This window comes from Callithrix jacchus, chromosome 5, assembly GCF_049354715.1.
Source record: "Callithrix jacchus isolate 240 chromosome 5, calJac240_pri, whole genome shotgun sequence".
In the NCBI taxonomy this organism is placed as follows: Eukaryota; Metazoa; Chordata; class Mammalia; order Primates; family Cebidae; genus Callithrix; species Callithrix jacchus.
The window spans coordinates 102,170,059-102,191,620 of record NC_133506.1 but is presented as its reverse complement, the minus strand read 5'-3'; the positions used below and the strand labels follow the sequence as shown (position 1 = coordinate 102,191,620).

Below are 21,562 nucleotides of genomic sequence, written 5' to 3'. Positions count from 1 at the left end.
CAGCAAACTTAAAGCAATACTCAACCTTATTAGTATTCAAAGACATGCAAACAAAAGCAGAGATACTACTTTTGACAATTAGTTTGACAAAGATTAAAAAGATTGACAGTTTCTAGTGTTTTAGGGATGTGAGAACACATACTCTCAAATAATACTTTGATGTTAAGAATAAACTGGGGCTGGGTGCAGTGGTTTATGCCTGTAATCCCAGCACTTTGGGAGGCCAAGGCGGGCAGATCACTTGAGGTCAGGCGTTTGAGACCAGCCTGACCAACATGGTCAAACCCCATCTCTACCAAAAACATAAAAATTAGTCAGTTTTGCTGGCAGATACCTGTAGTCCCAGCTACTTGGGAAGCTTGGGAGAATTGATTGAACCCAGGAGGCAGAGGTTTCAGTGAGCTAAGATCATTTCACTGCACTCCAACATGGGCGACAGAGCAAGACTCTGTCTCAAAAATAAAAAAAGTTGGTACACTATAGGGTAGACTGGCAATATATATACAATTAAAATTGTGCTGGGCATGGTGGCTTACACTTCTAATCCCAGCAGTTTGGGAGGCTGAGGCATGCAGATCACGAGGTCAGGAGTTCAAGGCCAGCCTGACCAACATGGTGAAACCCCGTCTCTACTAAATATGTAAACGTTAGCTGGGCATGGTGGTGCATGCCTGTAATCCAGCTACTCAGGGAGGTGAGGCAGGAGAATCACTTCAACAATGAGGTTGCAGTGAGTCAAGATGACGCCACTGCACTCCCGCCTAGCAACAGAGCAGCAAGCCTCTTGTCTCAAAAAAAATTGTAAATATAGTCTTTAACCATTCAGATTTTACAATTTTGTCATAACATAGTAACTGGTTAACAAAAGATGTAGGTAACAGGTCTTATAGGCATTTTTTAAATAGTGAAAAGTTAGAACATGTTAAATCTAAAAAGATAGTCATTAAAAAGGATGGTAGTTGCCAAGATATCCATATTAAATTTTTACAAAAGTGTGTATAGGTATAGATAGAGACACACATACACACGTATATTTTTTTCCTTTTCTAAAATAATAGTGGTTAACTCCAGGTGATGAGACTTCACATAATTTTTATTCATCTATAGTGTTTGGGTCTTCTGCACAGATTTATCTTTATAATCTTTATAATCTTTTCATTTTAAATTTCTTTTTTTTTTTTTTCCTAGAGACAGAGTTTCACCATGTTGGTCAGGCTGGTCTCGATATCCCGACCTCAGGTGATCCACCCATCTCAGCCTCCCAAAATGCTGGGATTATAAGCATAAACCACCAAACCTGGCCTTAAATTTCTTGTTTTAAAATATGTTTTATTTTTATTGAGTGCAGTGGCTGCGATCTCAGCTCACTGCAACCTCTGACTCCGTGGTTCAAGCTATTCTGCCTCAGACTCTGAAGTGGCTAGGATTACAGGCACACGCCACCTCACCCAGCTAATTTTTGTATTTTTAGTAGAGATTGGGTTTCACCATGTTGGCCAGGATGGTCTTGATTTCCTGACCTGGTGATTCACCTGCGTCAGCCTCCCAAAGTGCTGGGATTACAGGTGTGAGCCACCGCACCCAGCTCCCCCCACATACATATATATTTTTTCCCACTTAAAAAAATTTTAACAATGGTTAAGTCCAGGTGATGAGATTTTAAATAATTTTTCTTTGTAGTGTTTGGGTTTTTCTGCTTGAATTTATCTTTATAATCTTTTCATTTAAATTTCTTGTTTTAAAGTATGTTTTGTTTTTATCTATGAAGATTTTAGGGTGGGTGGTGGTTTGAGATGGAGTCTTGCTGTCACCCCGAGTGTGGAGTCCAGTGGCGAGATCTCAGTTCACTGCAACCTCTGCCTCCTGGGTCAGAGTGATTCTCCTGCCTCAGCCTCCTGAGTAGTTGAGATTACAGGTGTGTGCCACCATGCCTGGCTAAATTTTGGAATTTTTAGTAGAGATGGGGTTTCGCCATGTTGGCCGGGCTGGTCTCAAAGTCCTGACCTCTAGTGGTCTACTCTCCTCGGCCTCCCAAAGTGCTGGGAGTACAAGCATGAACCATGGCGCCTGGCCCAGTTATGCTTTTTTTTTTTTTTTTTAAAGCATTACAAAGGAAGAGATACATACAGTGAGGTATCAGAGAAAGGGATGTGGAGCTTTTATGTCCTCTCTAGTGTGCCCCCTCCAGGAACCTCCAGTTGTTCCACTATCTGGAAGCTTTTTTTTTTTTCCCTGCCCTCTCAACCCAGCTTTTCCTGACTCCTGGAAGAACCGGGAAGAGAAGGCTGTTTTTTGTTTTGAGATGGGAGTTTCATTCTTTTTGCCCAGGCTGGAGTGCATTGGTGCAATCTCAGCTCACTGCAGCTTCCGCCTCCCAGATTCAAGTGAGTCTCCTGCCTATTCCTCCTAAGTAGCTGTGACTACAGGCATGTGCCACCACACTGGCTAATTTTGTATTTTTAATAGAGATGGGGTTTCACCATGTTGGTTAAGCTGGTCTTGAACTCCTGACCTCAAGTGATCCACCCGCCTCAGCTTCCCAGAGTGCTGGGATTACAGGTGTGAGCCATCGTGCCAAGTCTATCTGGAAGCTCTTAACCCTGTAAAATGGTTATCCTTTTAAGCCAGAGCATATAGATAGACTTCTTTTTAAAAGTTCTCCCTGGGAAGAAGAAAAGTGTATTGTAGAAGAAAAGATAATGGATTCACTTGTAAACATGTTTTAGTTCAAGTGGCAATGTCCAAGAGGCAGTTGGCAAAAAGAGTTTAGAGTTCATGGAGAACCAATTTGGGATCATCAGCTTGATAGGTAAATCCTTGAGGATGGGTGAGCTTTTGGGTCAGATTGCTAAAAGTTAGCTATTTTAAATAGCTCATTGTCCTAAAATCAAAGAAGGGGAATTCATTGTCAGTGAAACTGAGAGAAGTCAAGGAAAATTACTAATTGAAAAGCTGTTGAGTTTACACACACACACTAAAAGTACTTGGTCACCTGAGAGCAAAGTTGCATGCGAGTAGGCTTTGGGTACCACAATTTTGTTTTTGAGGCAGCCGGGCACGGTGGCTCACGCCTGTAATCCCAGCACTTTGGGAGGCCGAGGCGGGTGGATCACGAGGTCAAGAGATCGAGACCATCCTGGTCAACATGGTGAGACCCCATCTCTACTAAAAATACAAAAATTAGCTGGACATGGTGGTGCGCTCCTGTAGTCCCAGCTACTCGGGAGGCTGAGGCAGGAGAATTGCTTAAACCCAGGAAGCAGAGGATGCAGTGAGTGAGTTGAGACTGCGCCAATTGCACACCAGCCTGAGTGAGAAGAGTGAAATTCTGTCTGAAAAAATAGACATTTTGAACTGGTTATCAACATAAATGGGAAGGTTTCCCATGAAAACTTTGATTTCTGACTTTTTTGGAAAAATCTGAAAATCTGACTGTGCTGGATGAGTGTTTCCACGTGGCAACAGTTCAGCTGTTGCTGATAAGTGGTTGCCTCTTAGCCTGTGCTCTCCAGTTCAAGTTCTACAGTGTCTTCTCTATACATTTACTTTATTTGCCTATCTCAGTCAGCATTTGGATTTTTCAAGAAAAATTTATTGATTTAAGTCAAATCACATTGACTTACAGTGAATTTTATTTCTGTAATTTCTTTCAATTCAGTATATGAATATCCAGTCTTTGCATGATTTTTTTTTAGAGGCTGCCTCCATTTGAAACATTTTCTCAGGGACCTACGTTGCAGTTTACTCTTCGCTGGACAGGAGAGACAAATGATAAATCTACAGCTCCTATTGCCAAACCTCTTGCCACTAGAAATTCAGAGGGTCTCCATCAGGAAAACAAGCCTGGTTCAGTTAAACCTACTCAACCTATTGGTAAGAAAACATTGCTATCAAAATAATGGTTGGCAGAGTTAAGTCTTATACTTTAGATTAATTCACTTGTCTTTTGCTTTATGTGATTTTTTTTGGCGGGGGGAGGGGGACAGTCTCTCTCTGTTTCCCAGGCTGTAGTGCAGTGTCGAGATTTCAACTCACTGCAAGCTCTCCCTCCTGGATTCTCATGATTCTCCTGCCTCAGCCTCCCAAGTGGCTGGAATCGAAGGTGCCTGCCACCTTGCCTGGCCACATTTGTTTGTTTTTTTTGCTTTTTCTTTGTTTGTTTGGAGACGGAGTCTCCCTCTGTCACCCAGGCTGGAGTGCAGTGGCTCCATCTGGGCTCACTGCAACTCACCTCCCGGGTTCAAAAGATTCTCCTGCCTCAGGCTCCCGAGTATTTGGGACTATAGGCGCGTGCCACCACACCCAGCTAATTTTCTGTATTTTTAGTAGAGATAGTGTTTTATTATGTTAGACAGGATGGTCTCTATCTCCTGACCTCATGATCACTTGCCTTGGCCTCCCAAAGTGTGGGATTACAGGCGTGGCTGCTGTGCTTGGTTGTTTTTGTATTTTTTTTTTTTTTAAAGAGACAGGGTTTCACCATGTTAGGCTGCTCTCGAACTCCCAACCTCAGGTGATCCGCCTGCCTCAGCCTCCCAAAGTGCTGGGATTATAGGTGTGAGCCACCGCGCCCAGCTGTTTTTGTATTTTTAATAGAGATGGGGTTTGACCATGTTGGCCATGTTGGTCTCAAACTCCTAAGCTCAAGTGATCTGCCTGCCTCAGCCTCCCAAAGTGCTGGGATTACAGGTGTGAGCCACCACTAGTGGCCTCTATGTGGTTAGTCTTTTGGAAATAATATTTGGCTTATTAGGTTATAAACCATGCTAAATTAGAGTTCTATATTAAGTGTAAAGTTTTGTGTTGGACTAAACACAAAACTAGTAAAAATTATTTATCCAGAACCTTTTGCCAAGTGTGCCTAGAAATTTGAATTGGGGAAAAAAAAATTTAGAAGCATGATATGGTACATAGTATAGATGTCATATATAACCATCTTGAAGTGGGGTCCTCATGTTATCTTAGGGCAGGTCTTTCCACTAAACAATTTGGCCAGAAAGACACAAGAAAACTATTGATTTTCAGATTAGCTTTTAAGATTTTGAAATCACAACTATAAAGGGTTTTGGAACTATTTTTTACAACTCACATAAAAGTTATTTCTATGTTGTAGAATAATATAGAGAGAGTTTCTACAATGATAAGGCTGGAAGAGGATCATCACAACATTAATTTTGCCAGGTTAATTTTTTTTTCTCCTAGTTTCTAGACTACCAGAAAACTAGGTTACATTTTGCAGTAAAAAAAAAAATTTTTTTTTTTTGAGACAGGGTCTCACTGTTGCCCAGGCTGGAATGTAGTGGCTTGATCTTGGCTCACTGAAACCTCTGCCTCACAGGTTCAAGTAATTCTCCTGCCTTAGCCTCCCAAGTAGCTGGGATTAGAGGTGCCCACCATCATACCCAGCTGATTTTTATATTTTTCTTAAGTAGAGACGAGGTTTCAACCTGTTGTTGGCCCAGCTGGTTTTAAACTCTTTACCTCAGGTGATCCACCTGCCTCCCAAAGTACTGGGATTATAGGTGTGAGGCATCACACCCAGCCAATTTTTAAGAGGAAAGAACATTTACAAATAGAGTTAACTTTCTGCTGAATTTGAGGCCCAAGTTGCAATGTTCTGTCATTTTATTTTATTTTTTGGGATGGGGCATTGTTCTGTCACTCCAACTGCAGTGCAGTGGTGTGATCTCAGCTCACTGCAACCTCTGCCTCCTAGGCTTGAGTGATCTCCCACGTTAGCCCTCCGCATAGATGAGACCACAGGTTTGCGCCACTATGGCCTATTAATTTTTGTATTTTTAGGTAGAGATGGGGTTTTGCTATGTTACCCAGACTGGTCTCATACTCCTGAGATAAAGCAATCTCCCACCTCGGCTTCCCAGACTACTGGGACTACAGGCGTGAGCCACTGTGCCTGGCCAAGTTCTGTTATTTTTATGTCTGTCCAGTAGAAAAATGTCCTTGACCTGGGAGCATTCATGTGTGTCTCTGTGTTTAGAGAAGGCAGAAGGCTTAAGATGTCCTCTTTGACCACTCATTTACAGTCATTGGGTGCGCTTCACAGTAATGGTCAGATTAAAGGGATATAAGAAATGAGGCTGGGCACAGTGTCTCACACCTTGTAATCCCAGCACTTTGGGAGACTGGGGTGGGTGAATGGCTTCAAGTCTAGGAGTTCAAGACCACCCTGGTCAACAGAGTAAGAACCTGTCGCTTATAAAAAATATAAATAAAGCCTGGGCGCAATGGCTCATGTAATCATGTAATCAGTGCTGTAATCCTAGCACTTTGGAAGGCCAAGGTGGGTGGATCACCTGAGGGCAGGAGTTCAAGACCAGCCTGGCCATCATGGTGAAACGCACCTTAAAAAATAAAAAAAAGAAAAAAAATATATAAATAAGAAATGGCCTGTTCAGAGGAAAGATTTCCCAAGTAAACTGTAGTGTGGGCACTTCTCAGAATACGCTGAAGCCAGTGAAATAGGTACAAGGTTGCAACGAAACTAAAGAAAGTTTTATACAAATTGTACCTAACTGCTTATTATTAAGGAAAAGTAAATACCTTTTTTTCTCTTATGTCTAAAAGGAAATATACCAGAATCATTTTTTACTATCTTTTTTTAAAAATATATATATTTTATTGCACTTTAGGTTCTGGGGTACTTGTGCAGATCATGCAGGATGGTTGTATAGGTGCATACATGGCAATGTGGTTTGCTCCCTCCATCCCCCATCACCTATATCTGGCATTTCTCCCCGTGTTATTCCTCTCCAACCTCCCTACCCCTTACTACCTTTTTAGATTTGAAATAATGTTTTTCTTTTTGAGACGGTGTCTTGCTCCATCACCCAGGCTGGAGTGCAGTGGTGCGACCTCAGCTCACTGCACCCTCCATCTCTCAGGTTCAAGTGATTCTCCTGCCTAAGCCTCCCAAGTTGCTGGGACTACAAGTGTGTGCAATCACACCTAATTTTTTTTTTTAAAGTAGAGACGGTTTCACCATGTTAGCCAGGCTGATCTCAAACTTCTGACCTCCCACAGTGCTGCGATTGCAGGCATGAGCCACCACGCCAGGCCTGAAATAAATTTAATTAGTTTAATCTTACTTTCTGATAAACCAACACTTAGTGCCTGCTCACTCCTAGTCTCTGACAATACAATCAAAACTATACTCTGGGCTTGGCACAGTGGGTCACGGCTGTAATCCAGCACTTTGGGAGGCCAAGGCAGATTGCCTGAGCTCAGGAGTTGGAGACCAGCCTGGGCAACATGGTGAAACCCCATCTCTACTAATACAAAACTCAGCTGTATGTGGTGGCAGGCACCTGTAATCCCAACTACCCAGGAGGCTGAGGCAGGAGAATTGCTTTAACCCAGGAGGTGGAGGTTGTTGTGAGCCGAGATTGTGCCACTGCACTCCAGCCTGGTAAGCAAAGTGAATCTCTGTCTTAAAAAAACAAAACAAAAAAAATTTTGACCTCAACATGCTTAAAACAGCATGGTGATTACATATAATTACTTTTATAATTGTTTAGGACATAGAGGGTGTTCGTTCGTTTGTTTTGAGACAGTCTTGTTCTGTTGCCAGGCTGGAGTGCAGTGGCACAATCTTGGCTCACTGCAACGTCTGAGTACTACCTGGTTCAAGCGATTCTCCTGCCTCAGCCTCCTGAGTAGCTGGGACTACAGGCATGTGCTACCACGTCCAGCTAATTGTTGTATTTTTAGTATAGATGGGGTTTCACCATGTTGGCCAGTATTGTCTTAATCTCCTGAGCTCATGATCTGCCTGCCTTAGCCTCCCAAAGTGCTGAGATTATAGGCATGAGCCACTGTGCCCAGCCACAGGTGGTTTTTAAGGAAAAAAATACATCCTGCCAGAGAACAGAAATGTATTAAATACCACACATAGAATTCTGCGAAACCATTAATGTTTAATAGTTTTTGTGGGGTATGTTATTTTGCTTTTCGAAAGCCATGTTTTTATTTAATATAAAAGTGTTTAATTTTAGCTGTTAAAGAATCATTGACTACAGATCTACAAACAAGAAAAGAAAAGGATACTCCAAATGAAAACCGACAAAAATTAAGAATATTTTATCAGGTAAGCATAGCTGACCCTTCTTAAAATAATTATGAAACGTATTTGTTTTTTGTATGCTAAACATGAATATTTTTTGTTTATTTTTATTTTATTTATTTATTTAATAAATACTGGGTGTCACTTTGTTTCCCAAGCTGGAGTGCAGTGGTGCAGTCGTGGCTCACTGCAACCTCTGCCTGCTGGGTTCAAGCAGATTCTGCTGCCTCAGGCTCTAGAGTAACTGTAATTACAAGTGCATGCCACCCCTCCCAGCTAATTTTTATAGTTTTTATAGAAACAGGGTTTCACCATGTTGCCCAGGCGGGTCTTGAGCTCCAAGCGATACATTTGCTCTGTCTGCTTTGGCTTCCCAAAGTGCTGGGATTACAGGTGTGAGTCACTTTGCCTCACTGGACATAGTTAATTAAAGGGGATATCTCTAATTTTATTTTCCTTTTAAAATTTTTAACTATTTTTAGAAGTGATATTAAAACAAAATACTTGGTGATGTGTAAATTGGATATTTGCTTTTTTTTTTTTTTTTTTATCATTTCTAGTTTCTTTATAACAACAATACTAGACAACAAACTGAAGCAAGAGATGACCTACATTGCCCTTGGTGCACTCTGAATTGCCGCAAACTTTATAGTTTACTCAAGCATCTTAAACTCTGCCATAGCAGATTTATCTTCAATTATGTTGTGAGTACATTTCCATTTTTTCTTAATATGCATTAAGAACATCTCTTGTACCCCATAAAAACATACACCCACTATATACCCACAAAAATTTTTTTAATTAAAGGGAAAAAATATGCATTAAGTACAAGGCAATGTGACTTTCAAAAATTGTACTTTGTATAAAAATAACAAATTTCTATATTTGATAGTACTCTATATACGGATTACAGTGAATGATTCAGAGTTGACATATATTTGGAATCTAAGTATAATGTTTGTGTAGTATATCTGTATTGATGCACAAAATCCTCAACCAACTCTTTGAATTAAGTGAGAATTTTCTTATTCTTGATCAAGCAAAAAAGAATTTCTACAAAGTCACCAAGCAATAAATGATGTAGTCAAGACTTTAACACATCTTGTTGACCCCAGGTCTTCTGACTGCCTCTTTGCCATGCTGGTGTGCCTGGCCTGTTTTAGTTTTCCAAATATTAAGAACCCACAAATTCTTTAATTAATTAAATTGGAGGGATATTTAGGATAGGATAATTAATATTTTCTTTGACATTTTTGTTGCAGTATCATCCAAAAGGTGCTAGGATAGATGTTTCTATCAATGAGTGTTATGATGGCTCCTATGCAGGAAATCCTCAGGATATTCATCGCCAACCTGGATTTGCTTTTAGTCGCAATGGACCAGTTAAGAGAACACCTATCACACACATTCTTGTGTGCAGGTAGGTTAAAAGGGCGTATAACTAAAGTTTAAGGTCTGATTTTTATTGATGTTGGAAGAACAAAGTTGCCAAACGAAACTGCCAGTTAGGTGGAAATTAGTAGCATTTGGTGTCTATGGGGTTATTAACTGTGTTCTTGTTCTAACACTTTTCTAGCTCCTATTACTACAGAGGTCTTCTCACTTTTTCTTTGAACTTTATCCTTAAGTTTTAATGATATTAATGTCACTACTGCTGCAGAGGTTAGTGGGATTAAATAATTCTCAGTAAAAGTTTCCATGTGCACACCTCGTAGGAACCTTGCAAGAAGGGAAGGGATATCTTTTATCTGGGTAGTATGAAATATAAAGAACTCTGTCCCTATCATTTAGTATTCATTCCATGAGATTATATCCTTTTAAGTAGTACCTTAGATTCGTTCTCCTTCCATTTAGCTGTATGGTTACATGGGTGTGTTCACAGCAGTAGCTTTAACTGCTGAGATTAAAGTTACAAAGGGGCTGAGTACAGTGGCTCATGCTTGTAATCCCAGCACTTCAGGAGGTGAAGTGGGAATATTGCTTAAGGCCAGAATTTGAGACGAGCCTAACATAGTAAGACCCATCTCTATAAACTTTTTTTTGTTGTTGTTGTTGAGACAGAGACTCACTTTGTCGCTCAGGCTGGAGTTTAATGGCGTGATCTTGGCTCATTGCAACCTCCGTCTCCTCGGTTCGAGCAATTCTCCTGCCTCAGCCTCCCGGGTAGCTGGGATTACAGGCATGTGCCACCATGACCAGCTAATTTTGTAATTAAGTAGAGATGGGGTTTCTCCCTGTTGGTCAGGCTGGTCTCAAACTCCTGACCTTAGGTGATCTGCCTGCCTCGTTCTCCCAAAGTGCTGGGATTGTAGCCCACCACATCCCAGCACTTTGGGAGGCCAAGGCGGGCAGATGGCGCCATTGCTTTCCAGCCTGGGCAACAAAAGTGAAACTCTGTCTTATAATAATAAAAGTGAAACTCCATCTCAAAATAATTAATAAATAAATAAATAAATAAAATTACAAGGGAGTTTTTAATCTTAGTAAAACTGAAAAAAAATTCTTAAGGCAGGTTTATGTGTATGTAACCAGTGTTAAGGCTTTTTTGCTTTGTGGATATATGTGGGTTAGAATACACAGTTTTGACATGTAGGATTCCTATCTGAATGTGTCCTAACTAGCACTTCAATTCTTTTTCTTCCTTTTTAATGATGATTTTTTTTCTAGGTTTATTTTTCACACAGAAAGACAGTTTTAAAACTGTGTGTGTGAATTCATATGTAATAGGTTTGATTTACATGATTGTATAGAAAGAAAGTAACTAGTGGGGTTGTGCCTCTAATGTTGTTTTATGGTTAGTTTTATAAAATGGTGATGTTGCAAATTATCACAGATCTCAACTCATAGTCATGAGGTTAGATGGTATAGATGTAGAGGCCATAAATTAACATTTATTTCTTTTTATTAGGCCAAAACGAACAAAAGCAAGCATGTCTGAATTTCTTGAATCTGAAGATGGAGAAGTAGAACAGCAAAGAACATATAGTAGTGGCCACAATCGTCTGTATTTCCATAGTGATACCTGCTTACCTCTCCGTCCACAAGAAATGGAAGTAGATAGTGAAGATGAAAAAGATCCTGAATGGCTAAGAGAAAAAACCATTACAGTAATTATTATCATCATCATTATTGGCAGTTATCTTGCAATGTTGTTATTAATTTGTTTTGAAAATTGGTTAATACGAACTAGACTTTTCCTGTAAAGGAATTAAAAAAAAAAAATGAATCCAGGAATGTACAATTTAAAAAAATTACATCACTTTAAAAGTTACCAAGTTAGGGCTGGGTACGGTGGCTCACACCTGTAATCCCAGCACTTTGGGAGGCTGAGGTGGGCGGATCACCTGAGGTTGGGAGTTTGAGACCAGCCTGATCAACAGGGAGAAACCCCATTGCTACTAAAAAATAGAAAATTAGCCAGGTGTGGTGGCACATGCCTGTAATCCCAGCTACTCAGGAGACTGAGGCAGGAGAATGGCTTGAACCTGGGAGGTGGAGGTTGCGGTGAGCTGTGATCACACCACTGCACTTCAGCCTGGGCAACAAGAGCAAACCTCAGTCTCTTAGGCTGGGTGCCCTGGCTCATGTGTAGTCCTAGCACTTTGGGAGACAGGCGGGCGGATTTCGAGACCAGCCTGGACAACCTGTCGAAACCCAGTCTCTACTAAAAATACAAAGAATTAACCCAACATGGTGGCATACACCTATGATCCCAGCTACTTGGGAGGCTTGGGCAGGAGAATTGCTTAAACTCAGAAGACGCGGGTTACAAGATTATACCACTGCACCTCAGCCTGGGTGACAGAGTGAGACCCTGTCTCGAAACAAACAAACAGAAAAGTTACCAAGTTGAAGTGAAGACGGCTTTTCTTCAAGTAAATTTTGTATTGTGCATTTTCATTTCTATATTTATAGGTATTTATAATTTAGGCTTTCCTTTTTAAAATGACAGCAGGTGTGCTGGCTCACGCCTGTAATTTCAACACTTTGGTATGATGGATCACCTGAAGTCAGGAGTTTTGAGATCAGCGTGGCCTACATGGTGGAACCCAGTCTCTACTAAAAGAGAATACAGCTGGCCGGGCACGGTGGCTCACGCCTGTAATCCCAGCACTTTGGGAGGCCGAGGCGGGTGGATCACGAGGTCAAGAGATCGAGACCATCCTGGTCAACATGGTGAAACCCCGTCTCTACTAAAAATACAAAAAATTAGCTGGGCATGGTGGCGCGTGCCTGTAATCCCAGCTACTCAGGAGGCTGAGGCAGGAGAATTGTCTGAACCCAGAAGGCGGAGGTTGCAGTGAGCCAAGATGGGGCCATTGCACTCCAGCCTGGGTAACAAGAGCAAAACTCCGTCTCAAAAAAAAAAAAAAGAAAATACAGCTGAGTGGGTGGCTTATACCTGGAATCCAAATACTTTGGGATGCTAAGGCACGTAGATCATGAACCGAGGTCAAGAGATCGAGACCATCCTGGACAGCTAAATATTGTATTTTCAGTAGAGATGGGATTTCACCATGTTGGCCAGGCTAGTCTTGAACTCCTGACCTCGTGATTTGCCTGCCTCAGCCTCCCAATGTGCTGGAATGATAGGCGTGAGCCACTGGCTCAGCCTATTTTGTGTTTAATAAGTGTTTTTCTTTATTTCTTTTTCCCAGCAAATTGAAGAATTTTCTGATGTTAACGAAGGAGAGAAAGAAGTAATGAAACTCTGGAATCTCCATGTCATGAAGCATGGGTAGGGTATTTCTAAATCAATTTAACTATTTTGTTATTCTTTATGGTCTTTTGCTGTTTTGCATTCTAGAAATCTGTGTATGTTAGAATCTTATTTAAAATTCCATTATTATGTGCCCCAAATGTTATTCTAGTTCAGTGTGTTTTGGTTTGGTGGGGTTTTTTTTTTTTTTTTTAGGTACAAAGGTATTCCTTTTGAGGCTGGGTGTGGTGGCTCATGCCTGTAATCCCAGTACTTTGGGAGGCTGAGGCAGGCAGATCGCCTGAGGTCAGGAGTTCAAGACTAGCCTGACCAACATGGAGAAACCCCATCTCTTTTTTATTATTTTTGTTTTTTAATTCAGTCTCTGTAGAGACTGTCAAAAATTGCCAATGCTGACTATATTTCAAGTCATCATGGCGGGGTATTGGGAAAAGTTTTCAATCACCAGTAATCAATCGCGCCTCAGATAAACCTCATTGACTATGATACCGCCACTGTGCGAAACTGAGAAACCCCATGTCTACTAAAACTATAAAATTAGCTGGTCAGGGTGGTGTGTGCCTGTATTCCCAGCTACTCAGGAGCTGAGGCAGGAGAATCACTTGAACCTGGGAGGCTGAGGTTGCAGTGAGCCAAGATTGCACCATTGCACTCTAGCCTGGGCAACAAGAGTGAAACTCCGCCTTAAAAAAAGAAAAAGAAAAAAGAATAAAAAATGTTCCTTTTGATACTGTTAAATAAATATTATATTCATTAGTATTCATCAAATCAGGGCAAAAGTTGGGCCTTGTCTTTAGAACTTGTTGCATAGATGTGAATCATTGCAGCATTTTATATCAGTTGTGATTCCATCTCCTTTCAAGAGGAAACGGTACTACAACCCTGCTGTCTTAGGAAAAGATGTCATCATCATAGACCTTCAGAAAACACCGCTGGCCATCCTAACTTTTGTGTTGTGTTTCACCCATGCTTGCAAACCCCATCAGGTTCACACTCAAAACTTATTTTGTAGACCTTGGTACAGTGGTTCATGCCTGTAATCTTAGCACTTTGGGAGGCCAGGGCGGGTGGGTCACCCCGTCTCTACTAAAAATACAAAAATTCACTGGGCGTTGTGGCACACGCCTGTAATTCCAGTTACTCGGGAGGCTGAGGCACTGGAATCACTTGAACCTGGGAAGCAGAAATTGCAGTGAGCCAAGATTGCACCACTGCACTCCTATCCTACCTGGGCAACAAAGTGAGACCCTGTCTTAAACAAAAAAATTTTATAGCCACCTAGGTGGGACCCAGCACCAGGGCTCAGCAGAAGGGAAGACAGAGATGGAGTTTCATTTAATGACCCAATTTTCATTCCTTTTATTGACAGGGAATATAAAAATTGTATGCCATGTGTTACATGTCTGGAAGTCCTGAAAATTTTTAACAGTTGCTTAGTTTTTCAGAAACGTGGCTTTTTGGATTTCTTTTTTACCATTTCATAGAGGTGAAGGTAGCACAATTTTTATTTCTTATTCCTTTGTGGCTAAAAATATGTTACCAGCTGGGTGTGGTGGCTCACACTTGTAACCCTAACACTTTATGATGCCAAGGCAGGAGGATAACTTGAGCTCAGGAATTCAAAACCAATCTTGGCAACGTAGCAAGACCTTGTTCCTGCTAAAAATTTTTTAAAAATACAGTTTCACTTGATTATAAGATCCTTGTTTAAGGCTTTCTTCTACAGCACAAACATTCAAGGTTTTTTCATTTATAGATAAGTGAAATAAATGTTAGGTGGGGGGCAAGGAGTTGGTGGGTAAGTTCTAGTCCAGATGTGTATACATGAGCCATGGCCTATTTTTCAACTGCCTTTGAGCTATGAGTAGTCTTTATATTTTTAATGGATTGTACAAACAAAAAAATCACATGGCTTGCAAAGCCTAAAGTATTTACTCTCTAGCCTTTTATAAAGTTTGCCTGGCTGCTGTTCTAGTCATTAAAATTCACTTAAGTGAAGTATGTATGTGGAGGGTTGGGTTAATCTGTTTTTTTTCTTTTATCTTGACATGCTAGTTTCAAGATATAGTCAAATTACTTTATTCAGTTCTCATTTCGTTCATTGATCCAAATCTATTCATGTAGCAACTTTTGGGGTTCATTGTATAGTGGCATTCTAAAGTGGCAAATAGGCTGATGTTTTAAAACATATAGGGAGGCTTTACACATTTTATGTTGGATTTTCAGTTAGAGAAGTACTGCTTCTGTAATAGGAAAGCATGTCAAGAACAACAGAAAAAATAAAGGGGATTGTTAGTGTGTATAGGGAGAATTAATGGAAGTGGTGCTGGCAAGAGGAAAAAAATATATGTATATTTTGAGACAGGAGTCTCACTGTCGCTAGGCTGGAGTGCAGTGGCGTGATCTTGGCTTACTGCAGCCTCCGCCTCCTGGGTTCAAGTGATTCTCCTCCATCAGCCTCCTGAGTAGCTGGAACTACAGGCACCTGCCACCATGCCGAGCTAATTTTTGTATTTTTAGTAGAGACTGGGTTTCACCATATTGGCTTGGCTCGTCTCCTTCTACTGACCTTGTGATCCACACAACACAGCCTTTCAAAGTGCTGAGATTATAGGCATGAGCCACTGTGACAGGCCTCTAAGATAAAATATTTTATACTTTTAAGGCTGCTTATTTAATTTCATTAAGAACAGAAATTATGCCGCACATGGTGGCACGTGCCTGTAGTCCCAGCTACTCAGGAGGCTTAGGTGAGAGGATCACTTGAACACAGGAGTTCTGGACTATGGTGGCATTATGCTGATCGAGTGTCCACAGTAAGTTTGGCATTAGTATGGTGACCTCCCGGGAGCAGGGGACCACCAGGTTGCCTGAGGAGGGGTGAACCAGCCCAGGTTGGAAATGGAGCAGGTTAGAACTCCCATGCTGATCAGTATTGGGATCGCACCTGTGAATAGCCACTGCACTCCAGCCTGGGCAACATAGCAAGACCCCGTCTCTTTAAAAAAAAAGAAAAACACGCAGAAATTCTATCTACTGTTCTAATGGCACCTGTATAATAAGCTCATTAGATTAAATCTCTTGAAATGTCTAAATGGTAAGCTCATTCAGGTGATTGAATCTCAGTTTCACTATAGTTTTACTGCTTCTTTAATCATCATTCGTTTACTGGAATTGGGTAGAGTCCTATAATTGTTATCACTATTGCATTTGATAGTGCTTTGTATTGCTATTGATGTTTTGTTTCTATTAAATAGGTTTATTGCTGACAATCAAATGAATCATGCCTGTATGCTGTTTGTAGAAAATTATGGACAGAAAATAATTAAGAAGAATTTATGTCGAAACTTCATGCTTCATCTAGTCAGCATGCATGACTTTAATCTTATTAGCATAATGTCAATAGATAAAGCTGTTACCAAGCTCCGTGAAATGCAGCAAAAATTAGAAAAGGGCGAATCTGCTTCCCCTGCAAACGAAGAAGTAACTGAAGAACAAAACGGGACGGCAAATGGATTTAGTGAAATTAATTCAAAAGAGAAAGCTTTGGAAACAGATAGTGTCTCAGGGGTTTCAAAACAGAGCAAAAAACAAAAACTCTGAAAAGATCTAACCCCATATTATGGACAGACACTGAAACTGCATTTTAGGGAATTCATCCTCCAAGAAGAATTATGTTTTTGTTTTTAATCATAGGTTCCAAACAGGCACTGTTAGATGAAGTAAATGATTTCAACAAGGATATTTGTATCAAGGTTCTACTTCATTATGCAGCATTATATGTATATCAGTTTTTTTGATGTCTTGAAACATTCTGTAATTTAAGCATGAAAAGCAATATTTCAAAGAAAGTGTTTTTACATTCAGTTATCAAATATGTTGAATTGGTACTCTAGAAATTATTTCATATATTTAAATTAGAATGTTTTTTGCATTTATGACTGGCTGTTTTTCTACTTAGTAATTGTGAGACAGTTTATTGGGGAGGGAAAATTGGAATGGTTCCCTTTTAGAAATTGAAGTCTTCAGGTATCAACTACAAAAAAGGAGAAAAATAGAAATTGAAGGATTTTTTTTTTTTTCCTGAGACAGAGTTTTGCTCGTTACCCAGGCTGGAGTGCGATGGTGCAATCTTGGCTCACCACAACCTCCGCCTCCTGGGTTCAGGCAGTTCTCCTGCCTCAGCCTCCTGAATAGCTGGGATTACAGGCATACGCCACCATGCCCAGCTAACTTTTTGTATTTTGAGTAGAGACAGGGTTTCACCATGTTGTCCAGGATGGTATCGATCTCTTGACCTCGTGATCCACCCGCCTCGGCCTCCCAAAGTGCTGGGATTACAGGCTTGAGCCATTGCACCTGGCGAAATTGAAGGATTTTTATGAAATTATATTGTATTACTATTTGCAATCAAACTTTAATCCTTGTTTTTGAAATCATTTATCAATTTGGAATTAAAAATTATAATGTAGGATATTTTATATTACATAAATTCATTTCACAATTTAAAAATAGCACTTCTTCATCTTATGCCTGTTTGAGAAGATACTGATTTTTCACATTGTTGACAGTGAAACGCTAAGTTGGTTTATGAGATTACTTACCATTTGTTTTCATGTGGATAATTTTAGTGCATTGCTCACCCAGGATGTTTTTTTTTTAAACTTGAACATTTTGCTTTTTTTTTTTTTAATTTGATAATCAGATGGAAAATAAAGCTGTTCGTATCTTTAAATTAGGATTGCAAACCAAGAGAAGAACATGTCTGAGATTTTAAGATGTCACTTATAAAGGGGAGAAGTGTTTTATAAGAGTGAACCAGAAAACTGTTATACCTTTTATTTCTTTGCAAGGATGTCTTTGTAATGTGTTTCATAAATAGAATATCCAATGCAGATAAGCTGACTTGAATCATTTTGAGCAATTTTGCCCTGTGTTATATGTGTTTCACGCACATATTTGCAGTTGGATTTTCTCCAACAGAAAGTGGTTTCACTACTGGCACATTAACAAGCACCAATAGGTTTTTATTCCAACTCCGAGCACTGTGGTTGAGTAACATCACCTCAATTTTTTATTATCCTTAAAGATAGTGCATTTTCATATTCTTTATTTATAAAGGATCAATGCTGCTGTAAATACAGGTATTTTTAATTTTAAAATTTCATTCCACCACCATCAGATGCAGTTCCCTATTTTGTTTAATGAAGGGATATATAAGCTTTCTAATGGTGTCTTCAGAAATTTATAAAATGTAAATACTGATTTGATTGGTCTTTAAGATGTGTTTAACTGTGAGGCTATTTAACGAATAGTGTGGATGTGATTTGTCATCCAGTATTAAGTTCTTAGTCACTGATTTTTGTGTTAAAAAAAAAAATAGGAAAGAGGGAAACTGCAGCTTTCATTACAGATTCCTTGATTTGTAAGCTCTCCAAATGATGAGTTCTAATAAACTCTGATTTTGCCTCTGGATAGTAGATCTCGAGCATTTATCTCGGGCTTTAATTTGCTAAAGCTGTGCACATATGTAAAAAACAAAATAGGTTATTTTAGGGGAGATGTAGGTGTAGAATTATTGCTTATGTCATTTCTTAAGCAGTTATGCTCTTAATGCTTAAAAGAAGGCTAGCATTGTTTGCACAAAAAGTTGGTGATTCCCTCCCCCAAATAGTAATAAAATTACTTCTGTTGAGTAAACTTTTTATGTCATCGTAAAAGCTGAAAAAAATCCCTTTGTTTCTATTTATAAAAAAAAAAATGCTTTTCTATATGTACCCTTGATAAGATTTTGAAGAAATCATGTAAGATGATAAAGCATTTGAATGGTACAGTAGATGTAAAAAAAATTCAGTTTAAAAGAACATTGTTTTTACATTAAATGTTTATTTGAAATCAAATGATTTTGTACATAAAGTTCAATAATATAAAACCTGTATTCTGTTTTGGGTTTTTTGTTGTTATTATGCATTGTTAATGTGAGCATTACAATTTTAATTTAGATAGCATAGTAAGGATCCAGCCTCAAATGGTGAGTCAGAGCTAATAAGCTAATAATTAGGAAAATCTTAATGCGAAATCCTCCTTTCATCAATTACAAGTAGTATTTATGGTATTACATAAATATTTTAAAATTTATAGTTCAGAGTAATGTCAAGCTATTAGTTACCCACACAGCTATCCATCTTTGGTTGTGGATTTTTTTTTAGTGAAAAAAAAAAAAAGGACTTTATCTTGGCCATTTAAAAGCTCATAGAGGCCAGGTGAGGTGGCTCACACCTATAATCCCAGTACTTTGGAGGCCGAGGTGGGTGGGTCATGAGGTCAGGAGTTTGAGACCAGCCGGCCTACATGGTAAACACAGTCTCTGCTAAAAATACAGAAACAGCCAGGTGTGGTGGCATGTGCCTGTAATCCCAGCTTCTTGTGAGGCTGAGGCAGGAGAATTGCTTGAACCCAGGAGGCAGAGGTTGTGCTGAGCAGAGATCACACTATTTGCACTCTAGCCTGGGTCACAGAGCAAGACTCCATCTCTGGAAAAAACAGCTCATGGAGTGAGGGCAGGGCATGGTGGCTCATGCCTGTAATCCCAGCACTTTCATTAGGAGGCTGAGGCAGGTGGATCACCTAAGGTCAGGAGTTTGAGACCAGCCTGGCCTACATGGTGAAACTCTCTTTCTACTGAAAATACTAAAAATAGCTGGGCATGGCAGTGGGCGCCTGTAATCCCAGCTACTTAGGAAGCTGAGGGAGGAGAATCGCTTAAGGTGGAGGTTGTAGGGAGCTGAGATCGCATGCCACCATGCCTGGCTAATTTTTTTTGTATTTTTAGTAGAGGAGGTTTCACCATGTTGGTCAAGCTGGTCTCAAACTCCATACCTCCTGATCGGCCCGCCTTGGCCTCCCAAAGTGCTGGGATTACAGGCGTGAGCCACCACACCTGGCTGCTTTTTTTTTTTTTTTTTTTTGAGACGGAGTTTAACTTGTTGCCCAGGCTGGAGTGCCTGGGCATGAATTCAGCTCACTGTAGCCTCCACCTTCCAGATTTGAGTGGTTCTCCTTTCTCAGTCTCCCAAGTAGCTGGGATTATAGGCACATGCCACCGCATTCAGCTACATTTTGTATTTTTTAGTAGAGATGGGGTTTCATCATACTGCTCTGGTCTTGAACTCCAGACCCCAGGTGATCCTCCTGCCTTGGCCTCCCAAAGTGCTGGAATTACAGGCTTGTACTGCTGTCTAATCCTGGAATCATTTATGTCCAAACTACTACTACATCCTTTTTCATAACCCAAATAGCGTTTACCTGCTTTTCTAGTGTGCTATATCATTAGTAGGCATCCTTATTCATCTACTGAGTATCTGTGCCAGCACTTTTTCCAGGAACTAGGAATGGGAAGTTGTGTAAGACTAAGATCCTGCTTCAAGGATTCTCCCAGTGCTTATATGTCAAAACTGCAGTCATAGGCCAGGCATAGTGGTTCACTAAAATCCCAGCACTTTGGGAGGCTGAGGCAGATGGATCACCTGAGGTCAGGAGTTCACCAGCCTGGCCAACATGGCAAAACTCCGTCTCTACTAAAAAAATACAAAAATTAGCTGCGCATAGTGGCAGGTACCTGTAATCCCAGCTACTTGGGAGGCTGAGACAGGAAAATCACTTGAACCAGGCAGGCACAGGTTGCAGTGAGCCAAGATTGTGCTATTGCACTCCAGTGTGGGAGACAGAGCAAGACCAAACACTGTGGTTCACACCTGTTATCCTAGCAGTTTGGGAGGCCGAGGCAGGCAGATCACGAGGTCGAGAGATTGAGACTATCCTGGCCAACATGGTGAAACTCTGTCTCTACTAAAAATACAAAAAGTTAGCTGGGTGTGGTGGCGCATGCCTGTAATCCCAGCTACTCAGGAGGCTGAGGCAGAATTGCCTGAACCCAGGAGGCGGAGGTCGCGGTGAGCCGAGATGGGGCCATTGCACTCCAGCCTGGGTAACAAGAGCAAAACTCCGTCTCAAAAAATAATATGGACATCTTAAGATTATATAAACACAGTCTAATGCTAAAAAAACACTTTTTTCCTAATATTGCTTTATATTAATGTATAGAAGTGGCACAGAAAAGTCAATTATTTTATTTCATTTTATTTGAGACAGTCTCACTCTGTTGCTGAGGCTGGAGTGCAGTGGTGCAATCTCGGCTTACAGCAATCTCGACCTCCCAGGTTCAAGCGATTCTCCTGCCTCAGCCTCCCAAGTAGCTAGGACCATAGATACGCGCCACCACACCTTGCTAATTTTTTTTTTTTTTTTAATAGAGACTAGTTTTCACTAGGTTGGTTAGGCTAGTCTTGAACTCCTGACCTCAAATGATCCGCCTGCCTCAGCCTCCCAAAGTGTTGGGATTACAGGTGTGAGCCACCTGTGGCTGGCCAATTTTTTAAGATTGACGTTAAATTTTATGGGATAGAAGTGTTTGTTAATTTTACTGAATATGGTTTTTGTTTTTTAAAAAGAAAGTACTAGTCTTACTTAGTTCAAAAGTCTTTATCAGACACCCATATATGAAAAAATGTAGGCTATTAAGTAGGTCCTACACTATTGGATTTCACAGACCAGTAATAAACATTTTTAAATTTTTTTATTTCATATAAAAATATTTACAAACATGGCATCTACTGTTACTTTCAATTTATAAAGGACAGAGAATACAAAAAATAATTTCAGAATAAATGAGTTTTCAACAGAATGAATTTAGATTTATTTTT

General features: G+C 40.2%; 1 protein-coding gene and 1 non-coding gene across 4 annotated transcripts in view; one reads left to right on the top strand and one right to left on the bottom strand.

The window, feature by feature from the left end:
- SUZ12 (SUZ12 polycomb repressive complex 2 subunit) overlaps positions 1-18,732 on the top strand; it is a 67,508-nt gene extending 48,776 nt beyond the window's left edge. For all 3 annotated transcript variants that reach the window (XM_035300871.3, XM_008997124.5, XM_078373877.1), the window contains 7 exons: positions 3,696-3,873; positions 8,013-8,104; positions 8,641-8,784; positions 9,343-9,500; positions 10,989-11,187; positions 12,739-12,818; positions 16,058-18,732. In XM_035300871.3, the coding sequence (XP_035156762.1) occupies positions 3,696-3,873; positions 8,013-8,104; positions 8,641-8,784; positions 9,343-9,500; positions 10,989-11,187; positions 12,739-12,818; positions 16,058-16,403 (1,197 nt within the window). In that variant the 3' untranslated portion in view covers positions 16,404-18,732. The remainder of the gene's footprint in view (positions 1-3,695; positions 3,874-8,012; positions 8,105-8,640; positions 8,785-9,342; positions 9,501-10,988; positions 11,188-12,738; positions 12,819-16,057) is intronic.
- On the bottom strand, positions 13,162-13,306 carry LOC118154156 (U4 spliceosomal RNA). Its single transcript, XR_004744053.1, has one exon. It is a non-coding gene; the product is annotated as a U4 spliceosomal RNA (small nuclear RNA).
- Positions 18,733-21,562: the final 2,830 nt, after the last annotated feature.